At 42.2% G+C, this 27,300-nt stretch overlaps 1 protein-coding gene across 1 annotated transcript; it reads left to right on the top strand.

The window, feature by feature from the left end:
• Positions 1–260: 260 nt before the first annotated feature.
• Positions 261–24,843, top strand: LOC118801752 (oxysterol-binding protein-related protein 10-like; the record flags this gene model as incomplete). The annotated part of the gene is given in 5 exon segments (XM_036562114.1): positions 261–340; positions 1,846–1,914; positions 8,984–9,166; positions 17,587–17,794; positions 24,475–24,843. Coding segments are annotated over 5 exon segments (860 nt in total), but the record flags the coding sequence as incomplete, so codon positions are not given.
• Between the last annotated feature and the right edge of the window lie 2,457 nt (positions 24,844–27,300).

The following is a 27,300-nucleotide window of genomic DNA, read 5'->3' on the forward strand; positions in this document are numbered from 1 at the left end:
GACTGACTATCAGAGGTAACCGGGGGCAGTTCAGTTAAGGCTGTTCTTATTGTTGCTCTGACTGAGAGCTGGAGGAAACGGGTGTCTCGTTTCTGGATGAGTTCATGTTCCTGAGAGCCGTCAGAAAAGCGTCCTGATGTGATCTGTAATGTCGTCCACAGCGTGTTACATTATTCCTGAATGTTACTGAATTATCACTCGTTGTCATAGTAACAGTTTATCTCCTCTCCCTTCTTTCTCCTACAACTCTCTCTCTGTAGCGGTGGACAGCAGAGAGCAGCAGATGTGGATGTCTCAGCTGCAGGCCTGCTCCAGACGCCTCTCCGACTGCAGCGCTAAGGTGCGTTCACACTCGTTCATGTTCGTGAGGTTCCATCACGCTGCTCAGTCCTTCTCTAAATTAGAGGTGGACAAGTGAGTACTGAGGTGGAGCTGTCCATTATATTCATGTTACTGATTGATGGACTCCATGATGAGAAGCTTCTGGGTTCCTTACATGCTGTGCACCCTGTCTGGCCACTTTATCAGAAACCCCTCCTTTTTTAGCTCCGCCTTTCTGGTGTACAATCAGGCTACATTCACACAATTCAAAATCACCCTTACTTTGAGATTTTACGAAAAAAGAGACAAAATAAGAGTCAGAGGAACTTCACACCAATCCAGTGTGCCAGCATTCTTCTTCACGGCAGATAATCAAAGTAAAACTCTCACACGCATTTTCTAAGCCGCTTATCCTTCTGGGTCGGAGGTGGTGCTGGAGTCTATCCCAGTGCTTATTGGGCAGAAGACAGGAACAAAAGAAACTGAGCTTCCTTTCTCTGTTTGGTTGGCTTGTGCAGTTAAAACAAGCACAGAAATCATTTTTATTCCTTTCTGTAAACATTTCTCAGGATGTCTTCCAGGTTTAAAGTAGCGGTTTGGAGTTACACCGATATTTCTAAATAACTGCATAATTCAATGGTTGAGATGTAAACAAAGCCAGTCAGTCTCTGTTTACTCTAGAAAAGTGAAAAAAAAATATATTTGCACTTATATTAGCTTCATATATATCATATTACAAGCAGAAAGTAGCATTATCATTAGCTTTATCATTGATTTGGGTGTTTTTGACCAAACGTTGGAGTCTATGTCCTGGACTGAAGGCCTACCTGACGGTCTGACAGTCATTGTTATTATTGTACTATAGCAACAATATTTACAGGGAAATTTCACCAGTTTTGTAAAATTCCTCCATCACTGAGTGTTTGAGATGTAATCAGAGAGATTCAGAGTGGTTTGGTGTGAAATGGTTTAAATGTCTGTACAGTGGTGGTGATAGGAACCAGGGGTCACCATGACTACAACACAAATATAGACATTTTATTTACTATCCAGAACCTCCAGTGAACCTACACGAGTCTTCTGAGTTTATATGGAATGTTGATGATGGAAAATAGTGGAAAATCTGAAATAATCCGGTTTTTTTTGGGGGACTATTCTGCTTCACAACACCCTGCATGTATCCCTCCACCATGAACGGCTTTAAAAATGTTTAATTTTCTCAAAACGTAAAACAGTGTCTCAGTCATCGGGCAGTGAATTCATAACCATTTCATGTAGTAACTTTCTGTGAGGGAGCTTTTAGAGGTGGACGTCTGGTTCCTATCACCACCACTGTGAACAGTTCTGACTCTAGAACAGAGAATATCACACCAAACCACTCTGAATGACTCTGCTTACATCTTAACCACTTAATAATGCAGCTTTACTGGCAGTTGTGATGTTATAAACCTGCAGCTTTACTGATGATAATGGAGCTGTGCTACTGTATCAGACTGCGTGTGATCTGATTGGTTCTTTTCACAGGTGAAGAAACTGAAGGACTCTGATGAACACCTGTGTGTGGACCGGAGCACCAGTAACCTGGACACACAGGTATATAACAGAGGCATGAACACAAGGCTAATGGAGGGAGGCTAATGGTCGGTAATTTGTGTGGTCACTGAATGAGCTTTGGTGTTTTCTCATCACTGAATAAGACTCTCCTCAAGATGAAGAACCATGACTGCTTTTCAGAAAACAGCAGCTGTGAAAACAGCTTCAGCCTTGAATAAACATTACACCTAAACCTTTAGGCCCAATCCCATTTCACACCTCGCCCCCACCACTTAGCCTTAGCCCTCTGTTTTGCTCGTTCAGGTCTAGGGGTAGGGTGTCCTGATTCTTGTTGAGATAGAGGGGTAGGGTGAAGTGTTGGGGCTACATGACCCTCCAAACGGAGGTTTTTCAGAGACTCCAGACAGAGAGTTATGAGAAAAAAAGAAAAACCAGTGAGAATTTTCTCCGTTAAAAATTATGATACCATTGAATTATCTTAGTTTACTGTCGTTTCAGTGTATTATGGTCCTTTTCTTCATAACAGGCATTACAAATGCTAGTAGTGTTGATGTCTGTGTGGCTAGCTAGCTAAATTTCCCGTTCCACCTTAAATAGTCCAGCAGTTCTGACGCCTGAAGCTCCAGAATGTAACTGCTGCTCCATTTAAGGTGGAACGGGAAAATTCTAACGAGAAGCTGGGAAATATCTGACTTCAGCTTCATATCACTGAAGAATTAGCGGTGGGTGATAATAAATAATTGCCCCCCTCTTTGAAGTCATATGATGCCCTAAATGTAACTAAAGCCCAGCAGTGAGGAGCTGAACTTTACCCTCCTCTGCTGTCACTGCAGACTGGCAGGGTCGCCTACAGAGCAGCACTGGTAGCTGTTAATGAAGTGATGCTCTTTTTATTTGAGGGTCCCATTTCAGAGGGAAGATTTCAACCACTACCCTGTAACTCAGTTCAAAGGGGTAACACTCGAAAACAAGGGGTAGGGGTAAAAACAAGAAATGGGACTGGGCCTTATTGTTTTATTTTAAGTTAGTGAAGATATACGGTAGTTTGTAAAAGTTTGGGCGCCCCTTATTAAATTCCATATCGTTGTTGGTTTTTTATTTTTATTCCAGTATGTTAAACTCAGCAAAAAATAGAAATTGTGTACTAAGATGAACAGAAAAATATCATATTGAACTGTGGTCTCTGTAGAGGATGTGTTAACTGATTCTTGCTTAAAAATAGGGCAGCACAGTGTGTAACATATTGAATATAAATAATCATATTCTTAGTTTTTTAAATATGTGTTTAAATGTGGCACTACTTTTCAACTGATCAGATGTCAGAACAATATACAGTGGGGCGTACAAGTCTGAGACCACTTTGAAAAACTGGAATGTTTTACATTTAATCCTGGATATAAACAACTGATTTTTTTTGAAAAGACATGGCAAGTAAAATTAAGAAGAAGATTCTGCAGTATTTCTAGGTCATTATTTAAATTGGAGCATTTTTTGGCCATTGGTCATGTTGAGGCCAAATTTTTTTTGAAAGTCTTATCTCTTCCACTGAAGCTCGTGTTTCGTGTTCAGACGACTCTCAGCTGGATTTGATCTACTGATCAGAAGCTTCTACACAAACTTGTAGCATCTGGTGTTCACTGTCATTAAAGCAAAAGAGGAACATAAAGTACCAAATACTAAGAAATTCTGAAATTCATGCTCAAATTTCATAAAGATTCTGCTGTTCACTCAGATTGTTATGCTAAAAATATTATTTGTATTGAAAACTTATTTTAATTAAATTTTATTGTGTTCTAATAATTCTATAGTTTGTGTTTGTTTATTTGTTTCTTTGTTTGTTTTTGAGTGTCAGCAGGCTCTTATTGTTGCTTTACTCTAATAGCTGTGTCTCAGTAATCACAACCTGACATCTGTCTCTTTCTCACACAAAGCTTCAGTGGAGTGAGTCATCAGACACACACTGCCTGCCAAAAGTTTGGGGATGCCACAGCTTTTCACAGTGTAGATGTATTTATTTTTTATTAATATTATGCACGAGGGCATATGTTCTCTTCTTTTATTTTGCTTTATATACTGTTATTTAGACTAAATTTAAAAATGATAAAAGTTGGTCACTGACATCAAATTGCATTCAAACCACTCTGAGCAGAAAGCTAGTTTAAAGGACTCCGACTAGGAACAAAAGCATCACTGTATGCTTATCTGTGATGTTACCACATTACCTGCTGTGGAGGAACAAGGTACTGGAGGAAAGTGCTGCTAATATTAGCCTCTCGGTTAGTAATCCTGGCTCCTTTATCCTATTTGCACTGAAACGGGCTCAGATGGGTGCTGGTGGTGCATATAGACATTTATATGAGTATATATGAGTATATATAGGCTTTATGTCCACTCACAGATGGTGATTAGCGTTGATTATCCTGTACGGTGCATGTCGAGGTCCATGGGTTCACTGTTCACTTACTCAATATATCCTATATCGGACATTAAGCGAACAGTTGATTCTCATAGTTGACGTGTTGGATGGAGGAAGAATGGTCAGACGCGAAGACCTCAGCGATTTTGACAAGGGCCAGATCATTATGGCCAGATGACTGGGTCAGAGGATCTCTGAAACGTCAAGGCTTGTTATGTGCTCCTGGTCAGCAGTGGTGAGCATCTACCGACAGTGGTCCGAGGAGGGACAATCCACAAACCGGTGACAGGATGTTGGGTGCCCAAGGCTCATCGATCTGGTCCGAACCAACAGAAGGGCTACTGTGGCACAAGTCACAGAAATGTTTAATGATGGGTACGGGAGGACTGTGTCACAACACAGTGCTGCTGCATAGCCTCTGACCAGTCAGAGTGCCCATGCTGATCCCTCTCCACCATCAAAAGTACCTACAGTGTACCAGCAGTGTCAGAACTGGACCTTGGAGTGATATAAGCAGGTCACCTAGTTCGATGAGTCCTGTTTTCTTTTACATCAGGTGGACGGCTGGGTATGTGTTAAGCGTTTACCTAGGGAAGTGATGGCACCAGGATGCACTGTGGGAAGCCGGTGGAGGGAGTGTGATGCTCTGAGTGTTCTGCTGGGAAACCCTGGGTCCAAATGTTCATGTAGAGGTCAGTTTGAGGTCACCGACCTAAGATTGCTGTGAACCAGGTACACCACCGCATGGCGATGGTATCTCCTAACTGCAGTCGCCTCTTTTAGCAGGATAAGGTGCCCTGCCACAGTGTACACATTGTTCAGGAACAGTTTGAGGAACACGATGATGAGTTCAAGGTGCTTCTCTGGCCTCCAGCTTCTCCAGATCTCAATCCGATTACGTATCTTTGGGATGTGCTGGAACAAGAAGTCCAGTCTCGGGGTTCTCCACACAATGCTGACATTGAAATTTCCTTGACCTTGACCAAAATGATGATTCTGATGGAAAATCAATAATGGAGCAATGTCACCCTGCTACCTGGGTTCTGTAGCTAGCTTTAGCTAGAACCAAAAACAGTTAATCATCTATTGTTTCCTGGTTAGTGCTCTATCAGGTTCCATTTGAACACATGCACATATTTAGAAAACCAAAAGAAATGTGATTAATGCTTTACATGCAGCTCATATCCAGGTCACTTTATCCGATTTCTTATTTGCTGCTCACTCTTGCTGCAAACATTTAGTCAAACCCAATTGCTCTGGGTTAATAAACATATTACTGTCAATATTCATTTCATGTTTGTTGTTTACTGGAGCTCCTTCAAGGCCTGCAGTGTAAACACTGAGTGATGGAATCAGGGTAATTAAGCCACTGTCTGAGGCAGGCAGGGTCATCAGCTGGACTTTTAGAGGATCTCTGAATGGACTGGAGTGTTCTCCGCTTGGCTGTGAGCTTTAGTCCTTTTATAATTACCTTCTGTCTTTACGCTTCACTCTAACTACTCAGAGTTAAAGGCAAGGTATCGTATATCCGCAACACAAGAACCTGCATTCCTGGACAGACTAAGCCAAATGTTGCACTGCACTGTTTTAACTTTTTGAGTCTTGGTTCCTCTCAGTGGTTCCTCCTCATGTTCTCATGGAGTGTTAACTTTTTGAGTCTTGGTTCCTCACAGAGGTTCTTCCTCGGGTTCTTAGGGAGCTTTTCCTTTAGAGTCTTGGTTCCTCTTAGTGGTTATTCCTCATATTGTTAGGCAGTTTCTCCTTTAGAGTCTTGGTTCCTCTCAGTGGTTCCTCCTCATGTTCTCATGGAGTGTTAACTTTTAGAGTCTTGGTTCCTCTCAATGGTTCTTCCTCATGCTCTTAGGGAGTTTCTTTAGAGTCTTGGTTCCTCTCAGTGGTTCTTCCTCATGCTCTTTGAAAGTTTCTCCTTTTGAGTCTTGGTTCCTTTCAGTGGTTCTTCCTCATGCTCAAAGAGAGATACTCCTTTTGAGTCTTGGTTCCTCTCAGTGGTTCTTCCTCATGCTCAAAGAGAGATTCTCCTTTTGAGTCTTGGTTCCTCTCAGAGGTCCTTTCATCACTTCTTAATGATCTGATTGTGTGTTGTTGTTCAGAAACGGTTGCACTACATCCCGGATTCCGTTCCGTTGCCTGATGATCACGCTGTCTGGTTGCGGTCCTGTTCCCTGGTGGCTCTGCAGTCTGTTGTTTCTGTTGCCTAGCGCCTACGCTCTCTGCAGGACTCTTCCAACCCAAACAGACCAAGCTGTGTGTCCCTGGTCATGGATGGAGATCCTGCTGAATAAGCAGAAGAAAGGAGAGGAGCAGGGCATTGGAGGATGCCTCCTTAGGAGTTGGATGCTAGTTCTGGCGGGTTATCCAGGTGTCTTTAAAAAAGGCTTTTTAATAAGTGTTTTTTTAAACAGACGGCCTTATAAAGTCCTAGATTTTTCTGTTTCTTTTGTTGCAGTACTAAGAACAGTGGTGCACTGGTTATTGGAGCGAGATCTTCAGTCCGGGTTCATACCTTTAAAACAACAACAACGAAGAGACAAAAACCCCACCTGCGTGATAACGTCAGCACCCCTATTGGATTCTAGCAGTATATTAGTGCTAAACTAATGCTGGAGCACATGAACCTTTTTTGTCTGTTCTGTTCTCTGTTATTTGAAGCTTATAACAGCCATAAACATATATGTGAGCCTGTATGTATCAGTTTTACAGTGACTCTTTCAATAATAAGTTCTGTAATAGAGCCGCCGCCATTCTTTTCCATTCCTAACAACCACCTGAAACCTGCTTAGACTACAGCTTGTATTCTCAGTTAGTGACACATCTAGAACCTCCAGAAGACCAAGGCCCAACCCCATTTCACCCCTTACCCCCACCGCTTACCTCTACCCCTCCTTTTTGCGTGTTCACGTCTAAGGGTAGGGTGTCCTGATTGTTGTTGAGATAGAGGGGTAGGGCAAAGTGTTAGGGCTACATGGCTCTCTAAACGGTCCCCAGACCAACGATTTCAGAAAGACCAGAGATCGGTTCTCTGGACTGTTCCCAGCCTTGAGAACGGCTTTCACACCTGACAAACATACTCGCGGAGCAAGCGGTCCTGGGTCTGAGAAAAAGCTCTCGAGTGAAATTGCTCTTATTATTGTTTTGGTAGTTAATCTAACATGTAATATAACATCTCTTCTCATTTCTTCTCTCCTCTTCTCTTTTCTTCTCTTCTCTCCTCTTCGCTTCTCTTCTCTCCTCTTCTCTTCTCTTTTCTTCTCTTCTCTTCTATTCTCTTCTCTCTTCTTTTGTGTTCTTCTCTTCTTTTGTGTTCTTCTCTTCTTCTCTCCTCTTTTCTTCTCTTCTCCTCTTCTCTTCTCTCCTCTTTTCTTCTCCTCTCTTCTGATCTGTTCTGTTCTTTTCTGTTTTTCCGTTCTCTTCTCTTCTCTTTTCTTTTCTTCTCTTCTCTTCTCTCCTCTTCTCCTCTCTTCTGATCTGTTCTGTTCTTTTCTTTTCTTCTCTTCTCTTCTCTCCTCTTCTCCTCTCTTCTGATCTGTTCTGTTCTTTTCTGTTCTCTTCTCTTTTCTTTTCTTCTCTCCTCTCCTCTTCTCTCCTCTTTTCTTGAGTCAAATTTGCTCTTTATTGTTTGGGTAGTTAATCTAACGTGTGAGGTCTGTAGTTCAGCTCCTGAAGTCCTAACCAATGGGAGAGCTCGCTGAGCTGTATCTGCCTAAATACCGCAGAGAAAACATCCTGATTGGATAATTTTCTGGTGGGCTTTTTTAGGATCTCGACCCTTTTATTTTCAACCAAGACTTAATAAGATTAAGACTAAAATACCTACGGAGTTTGAGTACAACAAGCATGATGGTTCTGTTAAAGATAAAATGAGTTAAAATTAAAAAAGCATGTTTTCCCAGAAAACACTGAGCCTTTCGGCCTCACTGGACCCTGCAGACTCTGTTCATCTCACTGAGGTGAAGGGTCCCAATCAGACCACTGAGCTCAGAGCCATTACAGTAAGAACACAGTCCTGATTACAACTCCTGTTCAGGATATAATCTCTCTCTCTCTCGCTCTCTCCCTCTCTCCCTCTCTCTCTCCCTCTCCCTCTCTCGCTCTCTCTCTCTCGCTCTCTGCTATACACTCTATTTTACAGAACCATCAGCTCTGATTACAGCCATCAGACTTGTATCACCTACACAGCCTGACCTGATGTTTCTTTTCATTTCTTCTTTTGTTCCCTTTCTATCTTCTCTTCTTTCCACTTGTCGTCTTCTTCTTCCTCCTTCCTTTCTTTCTTTTTCTTTCCTCTTTTTACATTGTTCTTTTTCCTTTTCTCCTTCTATTCTCTTGTTTTCTCATTGTTTCTTCTCTCTGCATTTCTCTTCCTCCTTTTCGTTTCCTTTTTTCTTTTCTCTTGCTCTTTTTTACTTTTCTCATTTTTTCTTCTCTTTTTCTCTGTTTCTTCTCTTCTACTCTGTTCTGTTCTCTCCTCTCCTCTCCTCTTCTCTCCTCTTCTTTCCTCTTTTTTCTTTCAAAGTGACTTGTACTGTTGACAGTAAATACTGAAGTGGTTTGATCACACTGACTCAATAAACATGCACACTCTCTCTCCCTCCCTCTCTCTCTCTCTCTCTCTCTCTCTCTCTCTCTCTCTCTCTCTCTCTCTCTCTCTCCCTCTCTCTTTCTCTCTCTCAGGGTCGTGTGTGTAGTTTTTCTCTCCTCCCCTCCTCCTCCTCCTCTTCCTCTCCTGGAGTTCAGAGACATCATCCTGCAGCTCCCAGTAACATCATCACCATCACTCACACACACCACAAATCACCTGCAGCTGCGCGACGGAGCCGGACCCCCTACCCACACACACTGCTGGAGGTCAAAGAGGTCAGTACACACACACGCACACACACACACATCACACTCTCTGGGGTTGTTATAGTTTTGCATTTTTCGTTAGTTTTTAAATTCCGTTTAGTCTCGGTTAGTTTTAAGGGTGTGTTAATCATTTTAGTTTTGTTTTTAGTTCCTAAATAGTTTAAGTTCAGTTTTTAGTTTAGTTTTTAGTTTAGTTTCAGTGTTAGTTTTCAGTGCTGTTATAGGCCAAACACAGAAGAGTTCCACCTCCAACCTTTCATTCATACACAGAATTTTTTTCACTGCTGCATTTCATACACTGAAATGAAAACAAAGCTGAAGTTTTTTTATCTCAGTAATTCTGTTTTTTCTTAGTTTTGTTGTAGACATCATACTCTTTTAGTTTGTGTTTTTAAAATGGTTTTAATTTTATTACAGTTAACAAGCATGTTTCTTCACTGCTAGTTTTCATTTTAGTGATAGTTTTAATGAGCTACAATAACCCTGACACACACACACATACTCAAAAATGACAGCTGGACTAACACGGTGATATTTTCCCACAACTACTCACAGGCTGTGAGCAGCTTAGCTGGTCATTTCTGTAAAATTTCTGTACAAAAAGTTCATTTCAGTCACACAGAGAAGCATCATTCTGGTGTACACAGGTCTTCAAGAAGTTAATGTCTGAAATTACACTCAACAAATTAAAGATTACGTCTTTTGTTTTACGTCTTTTATTTCTTTATTTCTTTTTCATTAATTACATGTTTGATTTATCCGTATTTTATCTTAAGTTACTGTATTGTTGTAATTTTAACGGTTTATTCATTTATTGATTTACTATGATTATTATTACTTTTTAACATTTATGTTTTTACTATAAATCTTCTCAGTCTCTGATTTCTGTATCGGCTCTGCTACATTGTAAATGTCAATGTACTCTAAATACGTTGGTTGACTGAAAGATCTGAAGCATTGCATGAAGGCAGTAAATAAACACCGGCACAAACGGCAATTCGAACAGACGTCATGTTTACATCAGCCAACTTGCCATCTTGCTAGTTATGCTGAGTAATTACCAGCCAATAAGCTGCATTGTTCATTAAGATTAGTGCAGCTTTGTCCTCCTTTACTTTCATGTCCATGATTTGATTGGTTAAAATAATAGTTTTGTCCACAGGGTACATTATCTGCATTCTGATTGGATGAGTAATAGGCTCATGTCATTGCAGGAAGCTTTTAGGTACGCAACGGAAGTGAAATTTAGTTTCTATGGTTACATCAAAGTTTCACCCTCTAAAGCCAACTTTACAGAACATTAAAGAACACACACACTCATGAACTCAGACCTGCTCTCATGATGACACAGTGAAAAGTGCGTCAGTGTAGACTTTATGTAAACTGTGATTTGCTGCATTTTGAATGAGTCTAAAATCACCTTAAGCAGCTCATCCCAGTCTGCATGGATGTGCTCAGTGTGCCAGTTGGGCTTTTATATTCAGATCAGATTTAGATGCTGCTGTGCAGCTTCCTGTCACTTTATGAAGCCTCTGGCAGAGTTTTCCCAGCGAGGTCTTTGGTGTGGATCTCTGCTGCTAAGGTTCTGTCAGCCTTCCAGAGTGCAAACTGTTTCTTTCTAAATCTGCTAAGGCTTAGAAGATAAAAAAACTCAGCAAAACTCAGAGAAAGCATGTCAAAGCTCTGGTTTTCTGTGAGTGCATGGTGTGGTGGTGTGTGTGTGTGTGTACCGTAGCAGCATGTGTATGTGTGTAATGGATGCTGCATAGATTAGTCGACTAATCTACTAACACTGCAGTCGAGAGGCCGGAGAAGAAAAGAGATATCAGGTTATTTGTTTTTTGGAAATTATACCTGTTCCACTGCAAGCTGCGGAAAACCACTCTGAAATACAGGCTCGTAAGCTTGGTTTAGAGAACCAGTTGCGCCGTGTTCAGCAAAGTTATACAGTTTCCAACAAAATTCAGGAATGACTGAAGATGCAACTGCTTGCTACTAGGCCCTTGATGAACTAGCTAACTGCTGTTTGTTTCCTATTGGACTGATAAAACCAGTGCACAGAATTATTATTATAAAAATATTATTTTTTCTGACAAAGCCTCACTTAAATCTCAGTTGGCTCAGGGGAGCTTGGCTTTTGTATCTTTAGATGAACATGTTAGCACAGGGGTCGACGACAGGCGGCTCTTTTACTGCCCTGTTGCGGCTCCACAGCAGAATTAGATTTTTAGGAAAAAATAAAACGATCCTCCTTTGCTTTGCTGAGCTTAACAACAAATGGTTCTAAATGCTGGAGTTCATTCATAAATGGTCTAATCCGGTGTTAATTTGGCCTTTAACACTAAAAGTTGGTGCACAGACTGCTGGTCACCATAGCAACGCAGACAACAATCTCGCCTAGCTAGTAGCTAATGAAAAGGCAAAGAGAAAAAAATAAAATGTCGATAATTTGGAGACGAATGGACTGATTTGTGTTTATAATCACTCCAGCTGGTTTCCTGATACGTTTAATCTGCAACGAGAAACTGACAAACACTAAAAAGTCGCGAAGCTGAAGTCAGTTTCTCATTCGTCAGGTTTATGTTTGAATTTTCCCGTTCCACCTTAAATGGTGCAGCAGTTACATTCTGGCGCCTCAGGCACCATTTAAGGTGGAACGGGAAAATTTGAACAAGAAGCTGGTGAATGAGAAGAGACTTCAGCCTCGTAAAAATCAAACGTTGAGAGACATTTTACAAAAAAACTGTTCTACTATTGAGGAAAAGTTTCCTGCTGGAGATGTGAGAAAAGCAACTATAGCTGAGCTAAAGCTTAAAGAAGAGCAAAGTAAGTCTGTGTTTTTGTTTATATTATAGTTTTTAGACTATACTAGTACATCAGCACATACTGAGACATATTTACAGACAAGATTGTAAAACGTTACTTCAGTAAAATGGACATAAAATGTGACTCCCAAGGTGATTTGATTTTTTGTTGAAAAGACAAAATGTCTCTTCTTAACATTTGGCCTGCCGACTCCTGTATTAGCATAATGACAAGAAACTTAGTGGTAAGCATATTCTTTTGAAGTGCCTGTTTTAAGTAGGCTGTTTTGATACCTTGGTTTTGCAGTTCATTCATACCTCAAAATTCAAAATCAAGCTATAGCAAAACTCAGTTTTGAATAAAAAGAAAATGCTCTGGGGAGAAATTGCCTCTGCTTTGACTGCCATACCAGATTATCTGGCCTGTTTCAGTTCAGTGCCCATGGCAAGAAATGGACATTAGATAAATTATATAGCACCTGCTGTCTACTTAGTGGGTGACGTGGCGTAGTTTATGAGAGACCTGGTGAAGTCTGTGTGGAGTCTGTGTGGATTAACTTTTGGAGATGATGCATGGTGTTTGGGGAGATTGTGTTAGTGTTACATTAACTGGCTTTGTATTATTACATTTTGGAAAGCACTGATGTGGGAACTGTGGGTTGATATCTGGTCCTTTTCATGTGTGTATCTGATGATGCTGATATAGATGCATTTATAAAATATATAGCTTGGGACTACTTGGATTAACTGGATTAGCATGACAGAGGGTTTTGTGGAGGGTTGCAAAATGAATTAAATACAGGCATGTTAGCACTGTAGCCCAGCATCATCTAAACACCTCTGCTCTTCCAGATTATAATAAATATGTCTTGATGTATTGGTTTGAAGTATTGGTTGAAATATCTGCCAAATCTAAACACCTGTTTGATGCTGATAATTTATATTTTTAAATAATCTGCAAATGCTAATATGATTCTGATATCCATATGCATCTTTAATCACTGTATGGTGATGGCTGCGGTGTATAAGTCATCCAGTACATCAATATATCATAACCATTTCACAACCGTAGAGTCTCGAACTCCCAGACCAGAGAATCTTTCAGTAGGCTCTGGTCCTCGGTGCTATTTTTGCTTCCTCTCCTGTCACAGCTTGTTCAACATCAGAGTGCCTGAACATGTTCAGCTGTTCTGGGTTTTCTGAAATATGTTCCTTAGCACAAACTTAAACTTTAAAAGCTTGCACAGTGCACATTTAGATTTTGTTTTAACTGCATTTAAACCCTTTAATTTAGGAGCCTAATTCATTAAATGGGAGACATTCATGTCTCCGGTTTGCCGGTGGTTTGAAAAGCTTGTTTTTTATTGTAAGGGCCATTAGACAGAATAAAATGAGGAAAAACCATAATGTCTTTGGTCATGTTTCCAACAGCGATAGAACTCAGCTCTCAAGAATCACCATGGTGACATGAAGCATAGGGTCTATACACTTCCTACCCACCAACTCAACCTCTTCAAATTCAGTCACAACAGAAATGGCAATCTTACCAACTGGAAATACAGAACTAGCCACAGTAGTGGTGGGAGCAGGCTTTATACACCAATGATCCAAAATATTACGATTCATCGACAAAGCAAATAACTTTTATTATCTCTGGTGCACGTCAAAGTCTGGGATATATTGGACAGTAAGCTGGTTCTCACAGTGGACGTGTTAGATGTGGGAGAAAAGGGCAGCTATGAAGACTTGAGCAACTTTCACAAAGGCCAAATTGTTATGGCCAGACAACTGGGTCGTTGCATCTGAAGCAGCAAAGTTTGTGGGGTCTCAGGGTCAGCAGTGATGAGTACCTACCTACAGTGGACCAGGGAGGAACAATGGGCATACAAGTTGTCTGGTCCGATGAGTCCTATCTTCTTTTACATCACGCGGTCAGCCGGGTACCTGTGCAGGGTTTCCCTGGGGAAGTGGTGGCACCAGGATGCATTAAGGGAAGAAGACAAGCCAGAGAGAGAGTGTGATGCTCTGAGCGAAGTTCTGCTGGGGAAACTCTGGGTCCAGGCCTTCATGTAGACGTCATTTTCACATATAGGCAACCTACCTAAATGTTGTTGCAGACCAGGTACATTCCTTAGTGGCAATAGTATTCCCACTCCTCTTTCAGCAGTATAATGCACCCTGCCACACTGCACACAGTTTGAGGAACATGAAGAGTTGCCCTGGCCTCACATTCCCCAGATCTCAATCTGATCAAGTTTCTGTTGGATGTGCTGGAACAAGGAAGTCCAATCTATGGTGGCTCCACTTCGCAACTTTCAGGGTTTAAAAGATCTACTGCTATTGGCTTTTTCTGGGACTATCTTTCAAACACTATTTCAGAAGTTCCCTGCCCTGTATCTTTTGGGACTAGGAGCAGAACGTATTTTTGATACCGATGGCAAATTTTTGTTTCTAATGTTTTCATTTCTGGCAAAAAATGTACCCCAATTCGATGGGCCAGTTCCTCTCCACTATCTTTTGAGCAGTGGCTTTCCCAAGCTGCAACTCTGCTTCCCTTGGGAAAAACTGACCTACAACCTACATCACCAAATGGACAAATTCTGGAAACTTTGGGCCCCCCTGTGGACATACAAAGATTTTCCAGAATGATTTTCTATGTTGACCAGTTGTGTGAGATTTAAATGACTGTCAATACTAAATAGAGTGCAATAAAAAAGTAGGATCTGCTGCTAATGTCTTGGTGCCAGGTACCACATGGCACCTTCAGAGCCTGTGCCTCACTGGGTTATGGCTGTGTTGGTGGCACAGGGAGGACCATCAGTATAATAGGCGTAATGTTTTGGCTCATCTGTGTATTTAGTTTAAATACAGCAGTGTCAACACATGTACATTTTCAGAGTTGTTCTGAAGTGATTAAAAAAATACATTTTAATGTATAATTTTTAGCCAGAGTTCATGTTGGAAGTGATAGAAGAGACCAGCTGCAGTATGAGAGAGAACTGCACCGTTAAAGCAGCTTACAAATGCAAAACAAATTTATCCCAGTATGTTTCGGGTATCTTGGCTCAAATAGGACACACATTTTGTAACATTATGAAGCTTGTCCACTTCCTAGCAGCTAAAGCGGTGTTCGTTAGGTCTTACCGACCTCAGCTTGAGTTCTGTTCATAGAAATACTAAGTTCCGGTCTGATGCTAGTTCAAATGTCCACAATCCTTCATGGAGCTTTGAACTAATGTTTTTTGTGTTTTGAACACGTCCAAATATTTCTCAGCACAAATGGTGTGTTTTGTTGCAGTTCAGGTTATTTATAGCAGTCGCAACTTTTCAGCCTCTTTCATCGACAGTCTGAAATCAAATGTCTTTCTGCACAGCTCAGCATATTGATTGACGGAGTGAAGACGTTGATTAATTCCACAAAAAATGTACACACTTTCCCCAATTTTCTCCCTAATTTAGTGACATCTAATTCCACCCACTAGTTAGGACTCCCCCAGTCACATGATACCACCAGCGCCAGGACTGTCGCTCACGCAACATGATTGGACAGCCGAACGCACTTGGAGGAAAGCACCAACCGCCAGTTCAGTCACGTCAGCTAATAGCCATGCCCCACAATAAATGAGGGGCATGGCTATATCTGTGCTGTGCCAATACAGCCACACCCCAACATCTCAAGAGTGCAAAGGAGCTCTGGGACACGTAGGAATCCAGCTTTACAGGTTTTTTAATAAAACGGGTAAATATTCCCAGAATTATAATGCAAAGCGTTCGGTATTTATTCTGAGCTGGAAAATCGATCATGGCAGTCGGACAGTGTGACCGGTCCTCTTTAAAGATCTTACTAAGACCAAATCCAGCACACATACCACGGTCACCCAACCCTCTGCCTTTACACTGATGACTCATACAGCAGTGTATGTGTGGGGGGCTCACAGACGCACTCTCGCAGATGAAAGGCCAGTGTGTTTTTGGACTGTGGAGAATCTGAATGTACTGTCGAAGTTTTAGAGCCAATTAAAAGTTCAGTTTAGATCTTTTTAAGTCACGACTAAGACTGCATTCAGACAGCAGATGGTGTGTACACGCTTTCAGAGCAGACTGTAATGATTAATTTAATTTAGCTTTCTATTTACTGGATCAGATCATTGTGTGCTAAGGAGGATTAGCTAAAATGTCTTCTCTGGAATATAAATATGAATGAGTACTCTGTATTCTCTGTAAAGCAGATTTGTGGTGATGTGTACTGTAGAAAGTGCTGTACAGATGAAATTGAAATAAATGCAGTTCAGACTGGAATTGCATTAGTTCTGCTAAAAATCAGATTACCCAGTTTCCCCCTCTGCCAAAAAGTAGTGGATCAGTCAGTGCTTGTTTAGTATCTAAGGTTTGCTTCTTTTAGTTTTAGCACTGGAGGTACAAGTCTCTAAGGTGCAGGTCAGTGCCGAGTCAGGTGTCTTGGGGTGCAAGTCTGGTTTAATTTCGATTAAATCTCTGAGGTACGAGTCTGAATAGAGTCACTGAGGTGAGGGTCAGAGTCAGGTCGAGTCAGCAGCCTCTGTGATGTGAGTCCGATTCAAATGTCAGGGCTGAGGTGTGAGTCCAAGTCGAGTTTCGAGTTTCTGAGATGTGAATCTAGATGGAGTCTTCAGTCTCTGAGGTACGAATCAGAGTAGAGTCGATTCTCTGAGGCGAGATTCCGAGTGGAGTCTTGAGTCTCTGACATGAGAATTCGAGTGGAGTCTTGAGTTTCTGAGGTAAGAATCTAAGTGGAGTGACAAGTCTCTGAGATGTGAGTCCAGTTCAAATGTCAAGTCAAGGAGGTAAGAGTTCAAGTGGAGACTTCAGTCTCTGAGGTGAGAGTCTGATTCAAATGTCGAGTCTCTGATGTGCGAGTGTGAGTGAAGTCTTCAGTCCTTGAGATTCAAGTCTGAGTCCAGTGCCTTGAGTCTCTGAGGTGCACGTCCGAGTCAAGTCTCAAGTCTCTGTGGTGAGAGTCCGAGTCAAGTCTGAAGTCTCTGAAGTGAGAGTTGAATCTCAAGTGTTTGAGGTGAGAGTCCAAATCAAGTCTCTGAGGTGAGAGTCTGATTCAAATGTCGAGTCTTTGAGGTGAGAGTCCAAGTTGAGTCTCGAGTATCTAAGATGTGAGTTTGAGTTGAGTTTCGAGTTTCTGAGGTCAGAGTCCAAGTCGAGTCTCAAGTATCTGAGGGGCGAGTCTGATTCAAATGTCGAGGTGACAGTCCAAGTCGAGTCCCGAGTTGTGAGTCCAAGTATTGTCTTGAGTCTCTAAGGTGAAAGTCTGAGTTGAGTCTCGAGTCTCTGAAGTAAGTGTCTAAGCTGAGTCTTGAGTCCTTGGGATGCAAGTCTGATTCCAGGGTCAGATCTCTAGGGTGTGAGTCCGAGTCAAATCTCTAGTTTCTGAGGTGCTAGTCAAGTGTTGAGTCTCTGAGATGCGAGTCCGATCTGAGTCTCCAATTGTTATAGGAGTTAAGCTACCCTAATTTTTTGGAGTCAAAGGTGTAACCTTTACCCATTTGTTTCTTAGCTGCATTAGCTTTGTGGATCCAGTGCAAAGCTATTACTGAAGAAGAAAGTTCCATAAAATTGTTCTCTCTCTGACCGCAGGTGATGTCCCAGGCCGAGGCCAGGCAGAAGACGCTGGTCCAGTCTATAGAGGGTTTACCCCGTAGAGGTTCAGTATCGTGTCTGGATCAGGACCTTCTGCTGCTCAAAGCCACTTCAGCTGCCACCCTCAGCTGCCTGGGGGAGTGCCTGAGCATTCTGCAGCACAGCCACACCCACAGCCATGCCCACAACCAAGCCCCGGCCTCCGGTGAGTCCAACACGGGCGCCATAAAGACTCCGGGCCCCCAGGGGTCCCCGGTCAGCCCTGATTGCGAGGCTGAGAAGGGCCCAAGTGAGGTAGACTGCGGCCCTTGCCCATACATCACCGGCCCCATGCAACTCAATGTGTGCAACAAATGTTGCTGAAGGGGTTTGTTTTTGATGTGTGTTGCATGTTTATAGGGGTGTAAATATCTCTGTCCTTGTGTTGATTTGATTCCGATTCTTACGGAAATGATTCAGCGAATTCTTGGAATCTGATTTCACCACGATTCAGTTCCATTCACTTATTTTGGTACAATCCAGGATGAATATTTTTAGATGTACGCTAAATACACAAATGTGACAATAAACAGCACCTTAAGTTTGTATATTGTATTTACAGTTATTTAGGAAATGATTTAGTGCGTTTTGAAATATCAAATAACCGCAAATCAGTACGATTTAAATAATAAATATACTAAATGCACAAGTATGACAAAATATACTGTCAAGTTTGTGTATTTTTAGTCTTGACAAACGAATCAGTAAAAACAATGGAACAATTTTTTTCACATTTAGAAATGCAGTTCTATGCAAAAGTTTGGACACCCCTGGTCAAATTCCGCTCTTTGTTTAATTTAATGCATCCTTTACAGAGACACACTGCTGCACATTTTAATACACAATTACTGTTTATTTGCTGCATTTAACATATTGGGGGAGTCCCATTTTGTATTTGTATTTTGCTATGTGTTAAACTCCCACCAGGGGTGTTCAGAATTTTGTCACACAATTGTAGCCTGAGAACTTTTTTTCGGCCAAAAAATTAGCGCATACATTTTTGAGTCGCATGTGATTCGGCAAATGAACACTCCAAAATAGATGCAATTGAATTATCACCTTCAGATTGATGCATCACAATATGTTGATGCATCTTTACACCCCTACATTTATGTTTTTTGTTGTCTAGTTGTCGTCATTGTTGTTTGTACTTAATCCATTTGTATGTTTTTTCTGTATTGTTGTTTTTGTTTTTTCTTTTTTTTGTGTGGTCGGCCACAATGTACCATTTTTACTCAACACTCTGTGCTGTTTGACAGAAAGGGCTAAATATCTCACAGCCTTCTAGTGCATGTGAGCTGTGTGTCTATGCTGGAGTAACCACATGCCAAAGAACCACATGGTCATGCCTGCTCATTCTTGTCATTGACATCACAAAATTGATCCAATAAAACATTTCAGAGCAAACCTTACATGGCCTTAGCAGCTTCTCTATGTGGGTTTGGCTTTCTTAAAGGACCAACATGAAGCACCTTGTGGCCCTGGCTAACTCACTGACTCATTCACTCACTCACTCACTCACTCGCTCATGTTTAGCAGGCTGGAGATTCTCCACAAGGGGGTGCTATTAGGAGCCAAATAGCTTTTAATGCTTCAGAAGAGCAGTGAGTTACACCAACAACACTGTACATTTTCTATGTTGTTTATACAGGTACACTGGCATTTTCAGGTAAGGTTGGATTAGACAATAAATCTATACAGTCTGGACCATATGATTTTCCACCAACTGTAGCTCATGTTCATATCTGTAATTTTGCATCTGTTACTAACCTAATTTTACTGAACTCAAAAGAAGTGAAAGTCAAGACAGAATGTTAATAGTGTTAGATTGCATAAATAGCATGAATAATGATGAATCCAATTTCTAGCAGGTGTGTAAATATTGTGAATTTGATGGGTCCTCAGTCAGTAACGTAAATTCCTCCGCTGATCTATTATTTTTTGTTCTACTGAAGATTAAGTCATACGACTTGCATGTTCATTGCCTTTAGTTTGTCCTGTTCATTAGCAGCATTAGCTTAAAAGCTGTAGTATAAAACTAGTTTGGTCATAATCAGTTTAGTTTAGACATATTAATAGTTTAATCGTGTTTGAGAAAGTGTACACTTACAGAATGTTTGGCGTACTAATGCTATTTTTTGCAGATATCTGTACTAATATTTTGTACGTTTTTGAATTACTAACCACACTGCTTGATGAATCATATTTAATGTTTTTGCTACTATACGTTAACCATAGCATTAGTATGGTTTACAAAATCTCAAGTGCATTCAGAAGGTCTCGTCCAAAGACATGGAGTCAGGCCAGTTGGACAGGCTAAATTGCTCCTAGGTGTGAGTGAGTGTGGATGTATATGTCTGTCTGTCTGCCCTGCGATGGACTGGCGACCTGACTAGGGTGTATCCTGCCCTCCGCCCAGTGGCCGCTGGGATTGGCTCCAGCTCCCCCCGGTGACCCAGGAGGATAAGCAGTTTAGAAAGTGTGTGTGTGTATGTGTGTAGATGGTTCAGGTCAAGATTAGTTAAAGCAGACAAATCAGGTTTAAAAAATTCTAATATCTCTATAGACACCCAGGCTCAAGGTAATATTTCCAGCTCCTCTGAAAATTCAAGCACATCAGTTCCACACTCTGCGATGAAAATATACTTTACAGGGCCATCACCTGTCTCACCCAGGGCATCGTACCAGGGTGTAGGGGTGGGATTTTTATTTTAAAGTTAGTGCTGCAATGATTGGTTAGCAGAATTGTATTTGTCAATGCAATTGATTATAGAAAAAAAATTGAAGCAAAAGTTAAAAACAAAAGTGCTCTATAACAGTCATTCTGACAGTCATTTAAAAAAGTGCTGTATAATGTTCATATTGTAGCATCAGCATAGAGTGAGACATGAGGAGGCCATGATTCCACCATGAGAAGTGCTCTTTAATAAACGCCAGGGCAGAAAGGCTCATACAAAGCACTGAACTCAATAAGGAGGTCACCACTAACCACAGCCTTCATGCTACCCACCCCCCCACACAACACACACTAACAACCCACATCCCCCAGCACAGAATAACATAATAAACACATACACATATATATCAAACCAATGAACAACAACAGTAACAACAACAAGAAGTCCCTTTTCCAGAAGACATGGGCCTCCCATGATCCTCCTGGCATGGCCAGCTATGGCCTCACAAGCTTCTAGAGGCCAGCTCAGCCTGTAGCAGATCACTATATGATTGTCCATACTGTCATTCTGACAGATTGTTCCTGCTAGCTAGGTCACCCCCTCGTGATGCTACCAAGCTGAGAGGGTCGAGGCTAGCATGTGCTTCCTCCGAGACACATGAAGCGCAACCGCATTTTTTAAACTGCCACTGTTGCAAAATCCTGTAACAGACCCCCACCTTGGCCAGAACAAGGTGGCACAACTCTGGACCTGGTGGTCCGGTGTGCAACAGCTTGATAATTCCCCTACTGAAATACACCCACTTAATCTGTCAATTAAAAAATGAATTGATTAAGGTGTGTTTGAGTGGGAAAATCTGTGCTGGACACCGGCCCTCCAGGAGCAGAGTTGTGCATTTGTGGGCGAGCATCAAGAAAAAGTAAGGCCAATTATGCTCTCTTGGACTCCCAGCCTCGGGATGGCTGTGACCTCTCCAGGGACCGAAGTCGCGAATGCCCTGTGATGGAACCAGCAGTAGGTTGCACCTCTCGGGAGAATAGTTAGAGTTTCTTTCCTCTCTGTGGATGCAATTTAGTATGCCTTGCGACGTTCCAGATTTCCCCTCATTGAGACTGAACTTTTGTACAGCTTTTCAGATGTTAAGTGACCCATTCAAACGCAGAGATGCGATTCTCCTTGCTGGGAAATTCTCTGGCTTGTCTCGCTCCAGTTGTTCTCTCGAAGCAGCTTTGGCCTGGTGCTTCTCTGTTCTTTTATCCTCCTCATTTTATCCTTTGGGCTGAGGCTGAGAAGGTTTCAGACAAAGATCAAATAGACATGCTCTGTAAAAAAGACTCAATGGTAAGGTCACAGAGTCTGCCATGTTGCTTAGACATGATTAGTTTTATGTGATGATGGAACATTTCCTTTCTCAGTCGTTTTCCTGAACCATGTAGGCTCCACACCCACAGCAGTCAAAGGTTTAACTGGACAGTTCATTGACTGATTCTAAGTTCAAATGTTATGGACAGAAGTTCTGCCATCTAAGCTAATGTCATTTCATACAATTGTCATAGGTTATAAAGTTCATCTCTACTCAATGACTTGCTGCATATGACTACCTTCGTAATACACCACATAAATTGAGAAGGAATTTATTGGGGAATTCTGTAAAACGCCGGACCTGATTTTGCCGATTGGGCTTGTGAAAGGGCGAAGGGATTGGGGTGGGACTTTACAACCAGGCCACTGAGCAAAAGGGGAAGCTAAACCAGGTAATAGCAAATTTCTTCTCTGCATGTTTCATGAAGTCTGTGGGTCACACATCACCACTAAATTGCACCAGTGTGTCTTGTGCATGTTCCCGCTGCATGATTAGTTGAATGTTTATATTTGCCCGACATCTTGATGAATCATACTGAACATTTGCAATGATTTGAACGGGATGTCTGAGGAGAAATGTTATGTCTGTGGTTGCCAAGAACAATTAGAGATTATTTACACAGTCTGTATAATCTCCATAGAAAAGCATTAACCAATAGAATGGGACGCTCTAGAGAAGGTGCAGGTCTAAGGTCACCATGCCCAACACGCAAGCGTGTGCTAGAGGGGTTAAGAAGGCTGCCAGCATTGGGCTGTGGAGCAGTGGAACTGTGTTCTCTGGAGTGATGGAGCTCCATCCAGTACCTTTGGGATGAGTTGGAGTGATCCAGAACTGACCATCCAACATCAGCACCTGACTTCACTAATGCTCAATAAAATCCTCACAGCAATGCGTAACTAAACATCTAGTGTAAAGCCTTTCCAGAAGAGTAGAGGCTGTTGCTGCAGCAAAGTGTGGACAAACTCCCTATTAATACCCTTCATTTCAGAAGAAACACTGGAGGAGCAGGTGGACACAAACGTTTTGACGTATAATGTGTATTTAATTAAAATCAAATATATTTCTTGTGAAACTCAGCTAGCAGAGCTGCCCCTCCTGTGGCTAAGTGTGATTGTACCAACTTGTGTCCTTACTCTGGAAACAAAGATGTTAATATTCCAAGCAGAATCCCATGGAATCTGTACATTTTTTTTAAATCAGGAATTCCTGAACCAATTGACTAGTTTTTCTTAAAACAGCAATGCTCACTGTTAGCATATCCAGTTCTAGATATACAAGGTGTTCTATTCAGGTGATTTACAGGTATTTTTACCAAGGCACTACACAAGTTGGGGCAATTTCAAGCTGAATCCTAAGGTAACTGGCTAATTGCTAACTAGATAGCAGTGTGAGTGAATGGCCCGTCCCTGATTGATCCCTGATCTTTACAGATGTATATAGATACACATTTCTATATTTATTTTTGGGACTGATTTATCTGAGACAAGCAACCATATGTTGATGCAAGTAAGACGTCAAGTCCAACCAAGTTTGAGAAGGACGCCCAATCACTGCTCTGGAATCAGCTTTTCCGCTCACTAGATCTGAAGATGAGCATTTCAAGTGAAGCTGTTCGGAGTCAGTGCTTGGATCAGTGTCGTCTCATGGTGATAGCGATGATGATGATGATGATCCCATGTTCCTCATGGCTAGTAAAGTCCTTGTCTGCCTCCCAACTGCCCCAATCCAATAATCACCCCCTTCTTTTAGAGCTCTGGTCACCAGCCGTCTTCCTGGAGATCTACCATCCTGCAGGTCTTCCCAACAACCTACATCTAACACCTCATTCAGCTAACCAACAATAAGTAGTTGAATCAGGTTGGAGCTAAAGCCTGCAGGGTCTCCAGGTGCAGGGTTGGTGACCACTGTTCTAGAGTCTTCCTCCAGCTCACTGTAGACCTGGAGGTCACTTATCCATGTTATCCATGCACTACCACTGGAAAGCCTTCTTTAAGGGCATAGTCCAGCCAAGCAGTGCTGACAAGGCTAACAGTGGGCAGAGGATGGCATTGCTAGTTAGCACTCTCCCTTGAAGAAGCAAACCTGGAATACTTCAGACATGCTATGCTTAACAATGAATGAAAGCTGACGTTGCTAGTTAGCACTGTCACTTTAAGACGAACACTCTCTGTAAAAGCACAGTGAAGAAGTGCTAATGTGGCTAATGCATTATAGAAGAAGGTAGCGCGATCCCAGCTGCTCAAAACGTCTGAAACTGCGGTGAGGAACTTTCTCTCTGGGCTCCAGCTTTCGCTAGCTTTGTGTAATAGTCAGTATAGTTTCATGAGAAATCAAACTTGTACAATTTTCCTCTCATCCCAGATCAGCCAAGACATGTTTGGTGGACAGAATTATGGACAAAATTCAGGCTCCAGTTTTAACAATGTCAGTTTTAACAAGTCTATTTGAAATGATGTAAGAACTCATTGTGGTTTTCCGCAGTGCTAACTGGCATGATGCTAATGCTAATGCTAATACTTGTTAATACCGGTGCAAAACTAAACAAACCTCAGACACTAAAAAATGTTCTGGCTGATTTGCGTTTAGGGTAAAATTGTGTTGATTTCTCACCAAACTGTTCCTTTTACTCAAAGCTACGATATGCTGACCTGTCAGGCCTGAGTGTCTGATCTCAGATCAGCTCTGGACTGTGATGGTTCCTCACTGCTGGTTCTGAGAGAGGAGCTCCAGCCTGATTCAGGATCAGCTCCTCTGCTCTTCACTGCAGACACCCCAGTTCTCTTATGGCCTGTCTTGTCTCTGTAGATGGTGCTCACGTGTGGACAGTTCCAAAGTCCCCGTCGGCGGAGTGCGTGAGGAACGGAGGTGTGGCAGCTATGCACTCGACAGAGCACTCGACAGAACCCTCGCCATCGCTCAGGAAGAAAGGCCCCGCCCACAATGCCGAGGTACTGCAGGCGCTCCTGTCTCACTGCTGCTGGGCGCTGTTTTGCTGCGCTCACATGTTGACGTTGAAAAACCTCATATTGGTGCGATCGACAGCTGCATGCAGACGTGTGAATGTTGCCATGGTGACAGCTAGTGCCGTAACTAGGATCCAAATTTGTACAAGGTCAATTTTATAGGAAAGTGACCAACATCAAACCGTGAATAAACTTCTGGATGTGTGAATTATACCAGCTGTCAGTTTCTCCTTTAGGTTTTTGAACCATTTCATTGCTCGCTTTTTCCCAATCCATTATTTTTATGTACGTTTTCCTTTAATTTGTTCATTTCTCATCCCTCCATTCTTCCATAAACAGCTACAACTGTTCCATAAACTGATTTGACCCCAGTCGCCCTGTTTTCCTCTTCATAGTCAATTGATTATTTATTTATCTATTTAATTTCAGCCGAAAACACATGTTGAATGCACTGAGTAACACATTTAAAAAGCAATAGTTGAGTATTCATTAATAGCTCATGCCAGTAATCACAAGATGTTTTATGAAGTAGATGACATTGAAACGACATGAAGGCCCATTAAAGAGGTGGACGATCTTTCATTTATAACACTGGTGTGAAGTGTTGCACTTGAGCAGAAGTTTAAATATTCATGGTAAAACACTCCTTAAGTCAGAGTTTTCTATTAATGTAACTACATAAAGTAATTAAGTATCATAAGAAGTAAAAGTACTGGCAACTAGTATAGATACAGTGTTAGGCTGATGAGGAATTTCTATTAAGGAGACATATAAGGCTGTAATCTAATTAAGGATTACTGTGATCTAACTTAAGTAGAAATATACAGAATTGATTTATGGTGTTTTTAACTGAATCTCGGCTCCGCTACTTAGGGAATAACGCTGCATAACAGTGTAATGTAACAAATGTTTGTCGCTTTAGTTTAAGGGCCTTTATGTCCACACAGTGGCAGTTACTTCATTAAACGTCTAATGCCATCTTGCGAATACTGAAATAAAGAAAACCAATGGATGTGTTTGTAAATAGTCATCTATTGGTTTTTGAAAAATATTATGTATATATAAATGCTTATCTATTGTTTTTTAAAGCAGTATTCAATGTTTATGCTTGTGTCACAAAGTCCTCACCGAGATAGCCTTCAAATAAAGTGTTATCAAACACAGGTGCAGCGCGTATGTTGCTTGTTCTACGCGTCTGCTTTGTTCTTATTACATTATAGTCTAATACTGTTTTCTCTCAAACGCAGTTATCTCCAGCCAGACCCCCTCTGATCCGTCATTTACAACACTCAGAGTGGGTGGTAGAGCTGATATTCATAGCGAGATGAGACTTCTCCCTTATGGGTGATGTTTTCGCAGTTATACTTGTTGTTATTTTTAATCTAAGTGGGAAATGTGGATAAAAGGCGTGTTTGAAGGAAACTGCAGCTGAGTGGGATTGTTTTAGTGGAGAGCTTTGATTTGCGCTTGCTTTGGTGGAATTCGTGTTGTTTTTTTGTTTTCTTTCAATTAGCTTTGAGAAGATCCCTTTAAGGCTGAAGTTGCTTAGTGAGGTGTGTGTGGCTCACAGAAATGGGCTCTGGATGAGAGAGAGAGAGAGAGAGAGAGAGAGAGAGAGAGAGTGAGTATGTGTAAGTGGGTCAGAGCTTTTACTGTTGTCCCTAAGGAGTCTCTTCAGAACCTGGTCAGATCTCTGACTGTCTAGACACAGTTTTGTGAGAGTGTGTGTGTGTGTGTGTGTGTGAGAGAGAGAGAGAGTGTGTGTGTGAGAGTGTGTGATGACTCAAAGGTGTGTAGAAAATGTGTCAGAAGGTATTTTCAGATATTTCTGTCCTGCCTGAGACACTTTTACTTTCACACACATGTTCTCTCAACTCCAAGTCAAAGACTGCTTTGAGTAGTCATCCATCCATCCATCATCCATCCATCCAACCACCCAACCATCCAACCCGCTAGCCGCCCAACCATCCAACCCGCTAGCCGCTCAACCATTCAACCCGCTAGCCGCCCAACCATCCAACCCGCTGGCCGCCCAACCATCCAACCCGCTAGCCGCTCAACCATCCAACCCGCTAGCCGCCCAACCATCCAACCCGCTAGCCTCTCAAACATCCAACCCGCTAGCCTCTCAAACATCCAACCCGCTAGCCGCCCAACCATCCAACCCGCTAGCCTCTCAAACATCCAACCCGCTAGCCTCTCAACCATCCAACCCGCTAGTCGCCCAACCATCCAACCCGCTAGCCGCCCAACCATCCAACCCGCTAGCCTCTCAACCATCCAACCCACTAGCCGCCCCACCATCCAACCCGCTAGTCGCCCAACCATCCAACCCGCTAGCCGCCCAACCATCCAACCCGCTAGCCTCTCAACCATCCAACCCGCTAGCCTCTCAACCATCCAACCCGCTAGTCGCCCAACCATCCAACCCGCTAGCCTCTCAACCATCCAACCCGCTAGCCGCTCAACTCAACCATCCAACCCGCTAGCCGTCCCAACCCGCTCACACCACCCTCTATCCTCTCAACCATCCAACCCGCTAGCCGCCCAACCATCCAACCCGCTAGCCGCTCAACCATCCAACCCGCTAGCCGCCCAACCATCCAACCCGCTAGCTGCCCAACCATCCAACCCGCTAGCCGCCCAACCATCCTATCTGCTAGCCGCC

This window comes from Colossoma macropomum, unplaced genomic scaffold, assembly GCF_904425465.1.
Source record: "Colossoma macropomum unplaced genomic scaffold, Colossoma_macropomum, whole genome shotgun sequence".
NCBI classification, from domain to species: Eukaryota; Metazoa; Chordata; class Actinopteri; order Characiformes; family Serrasalmidae; genus Colossoma; species Colossoma macropomum.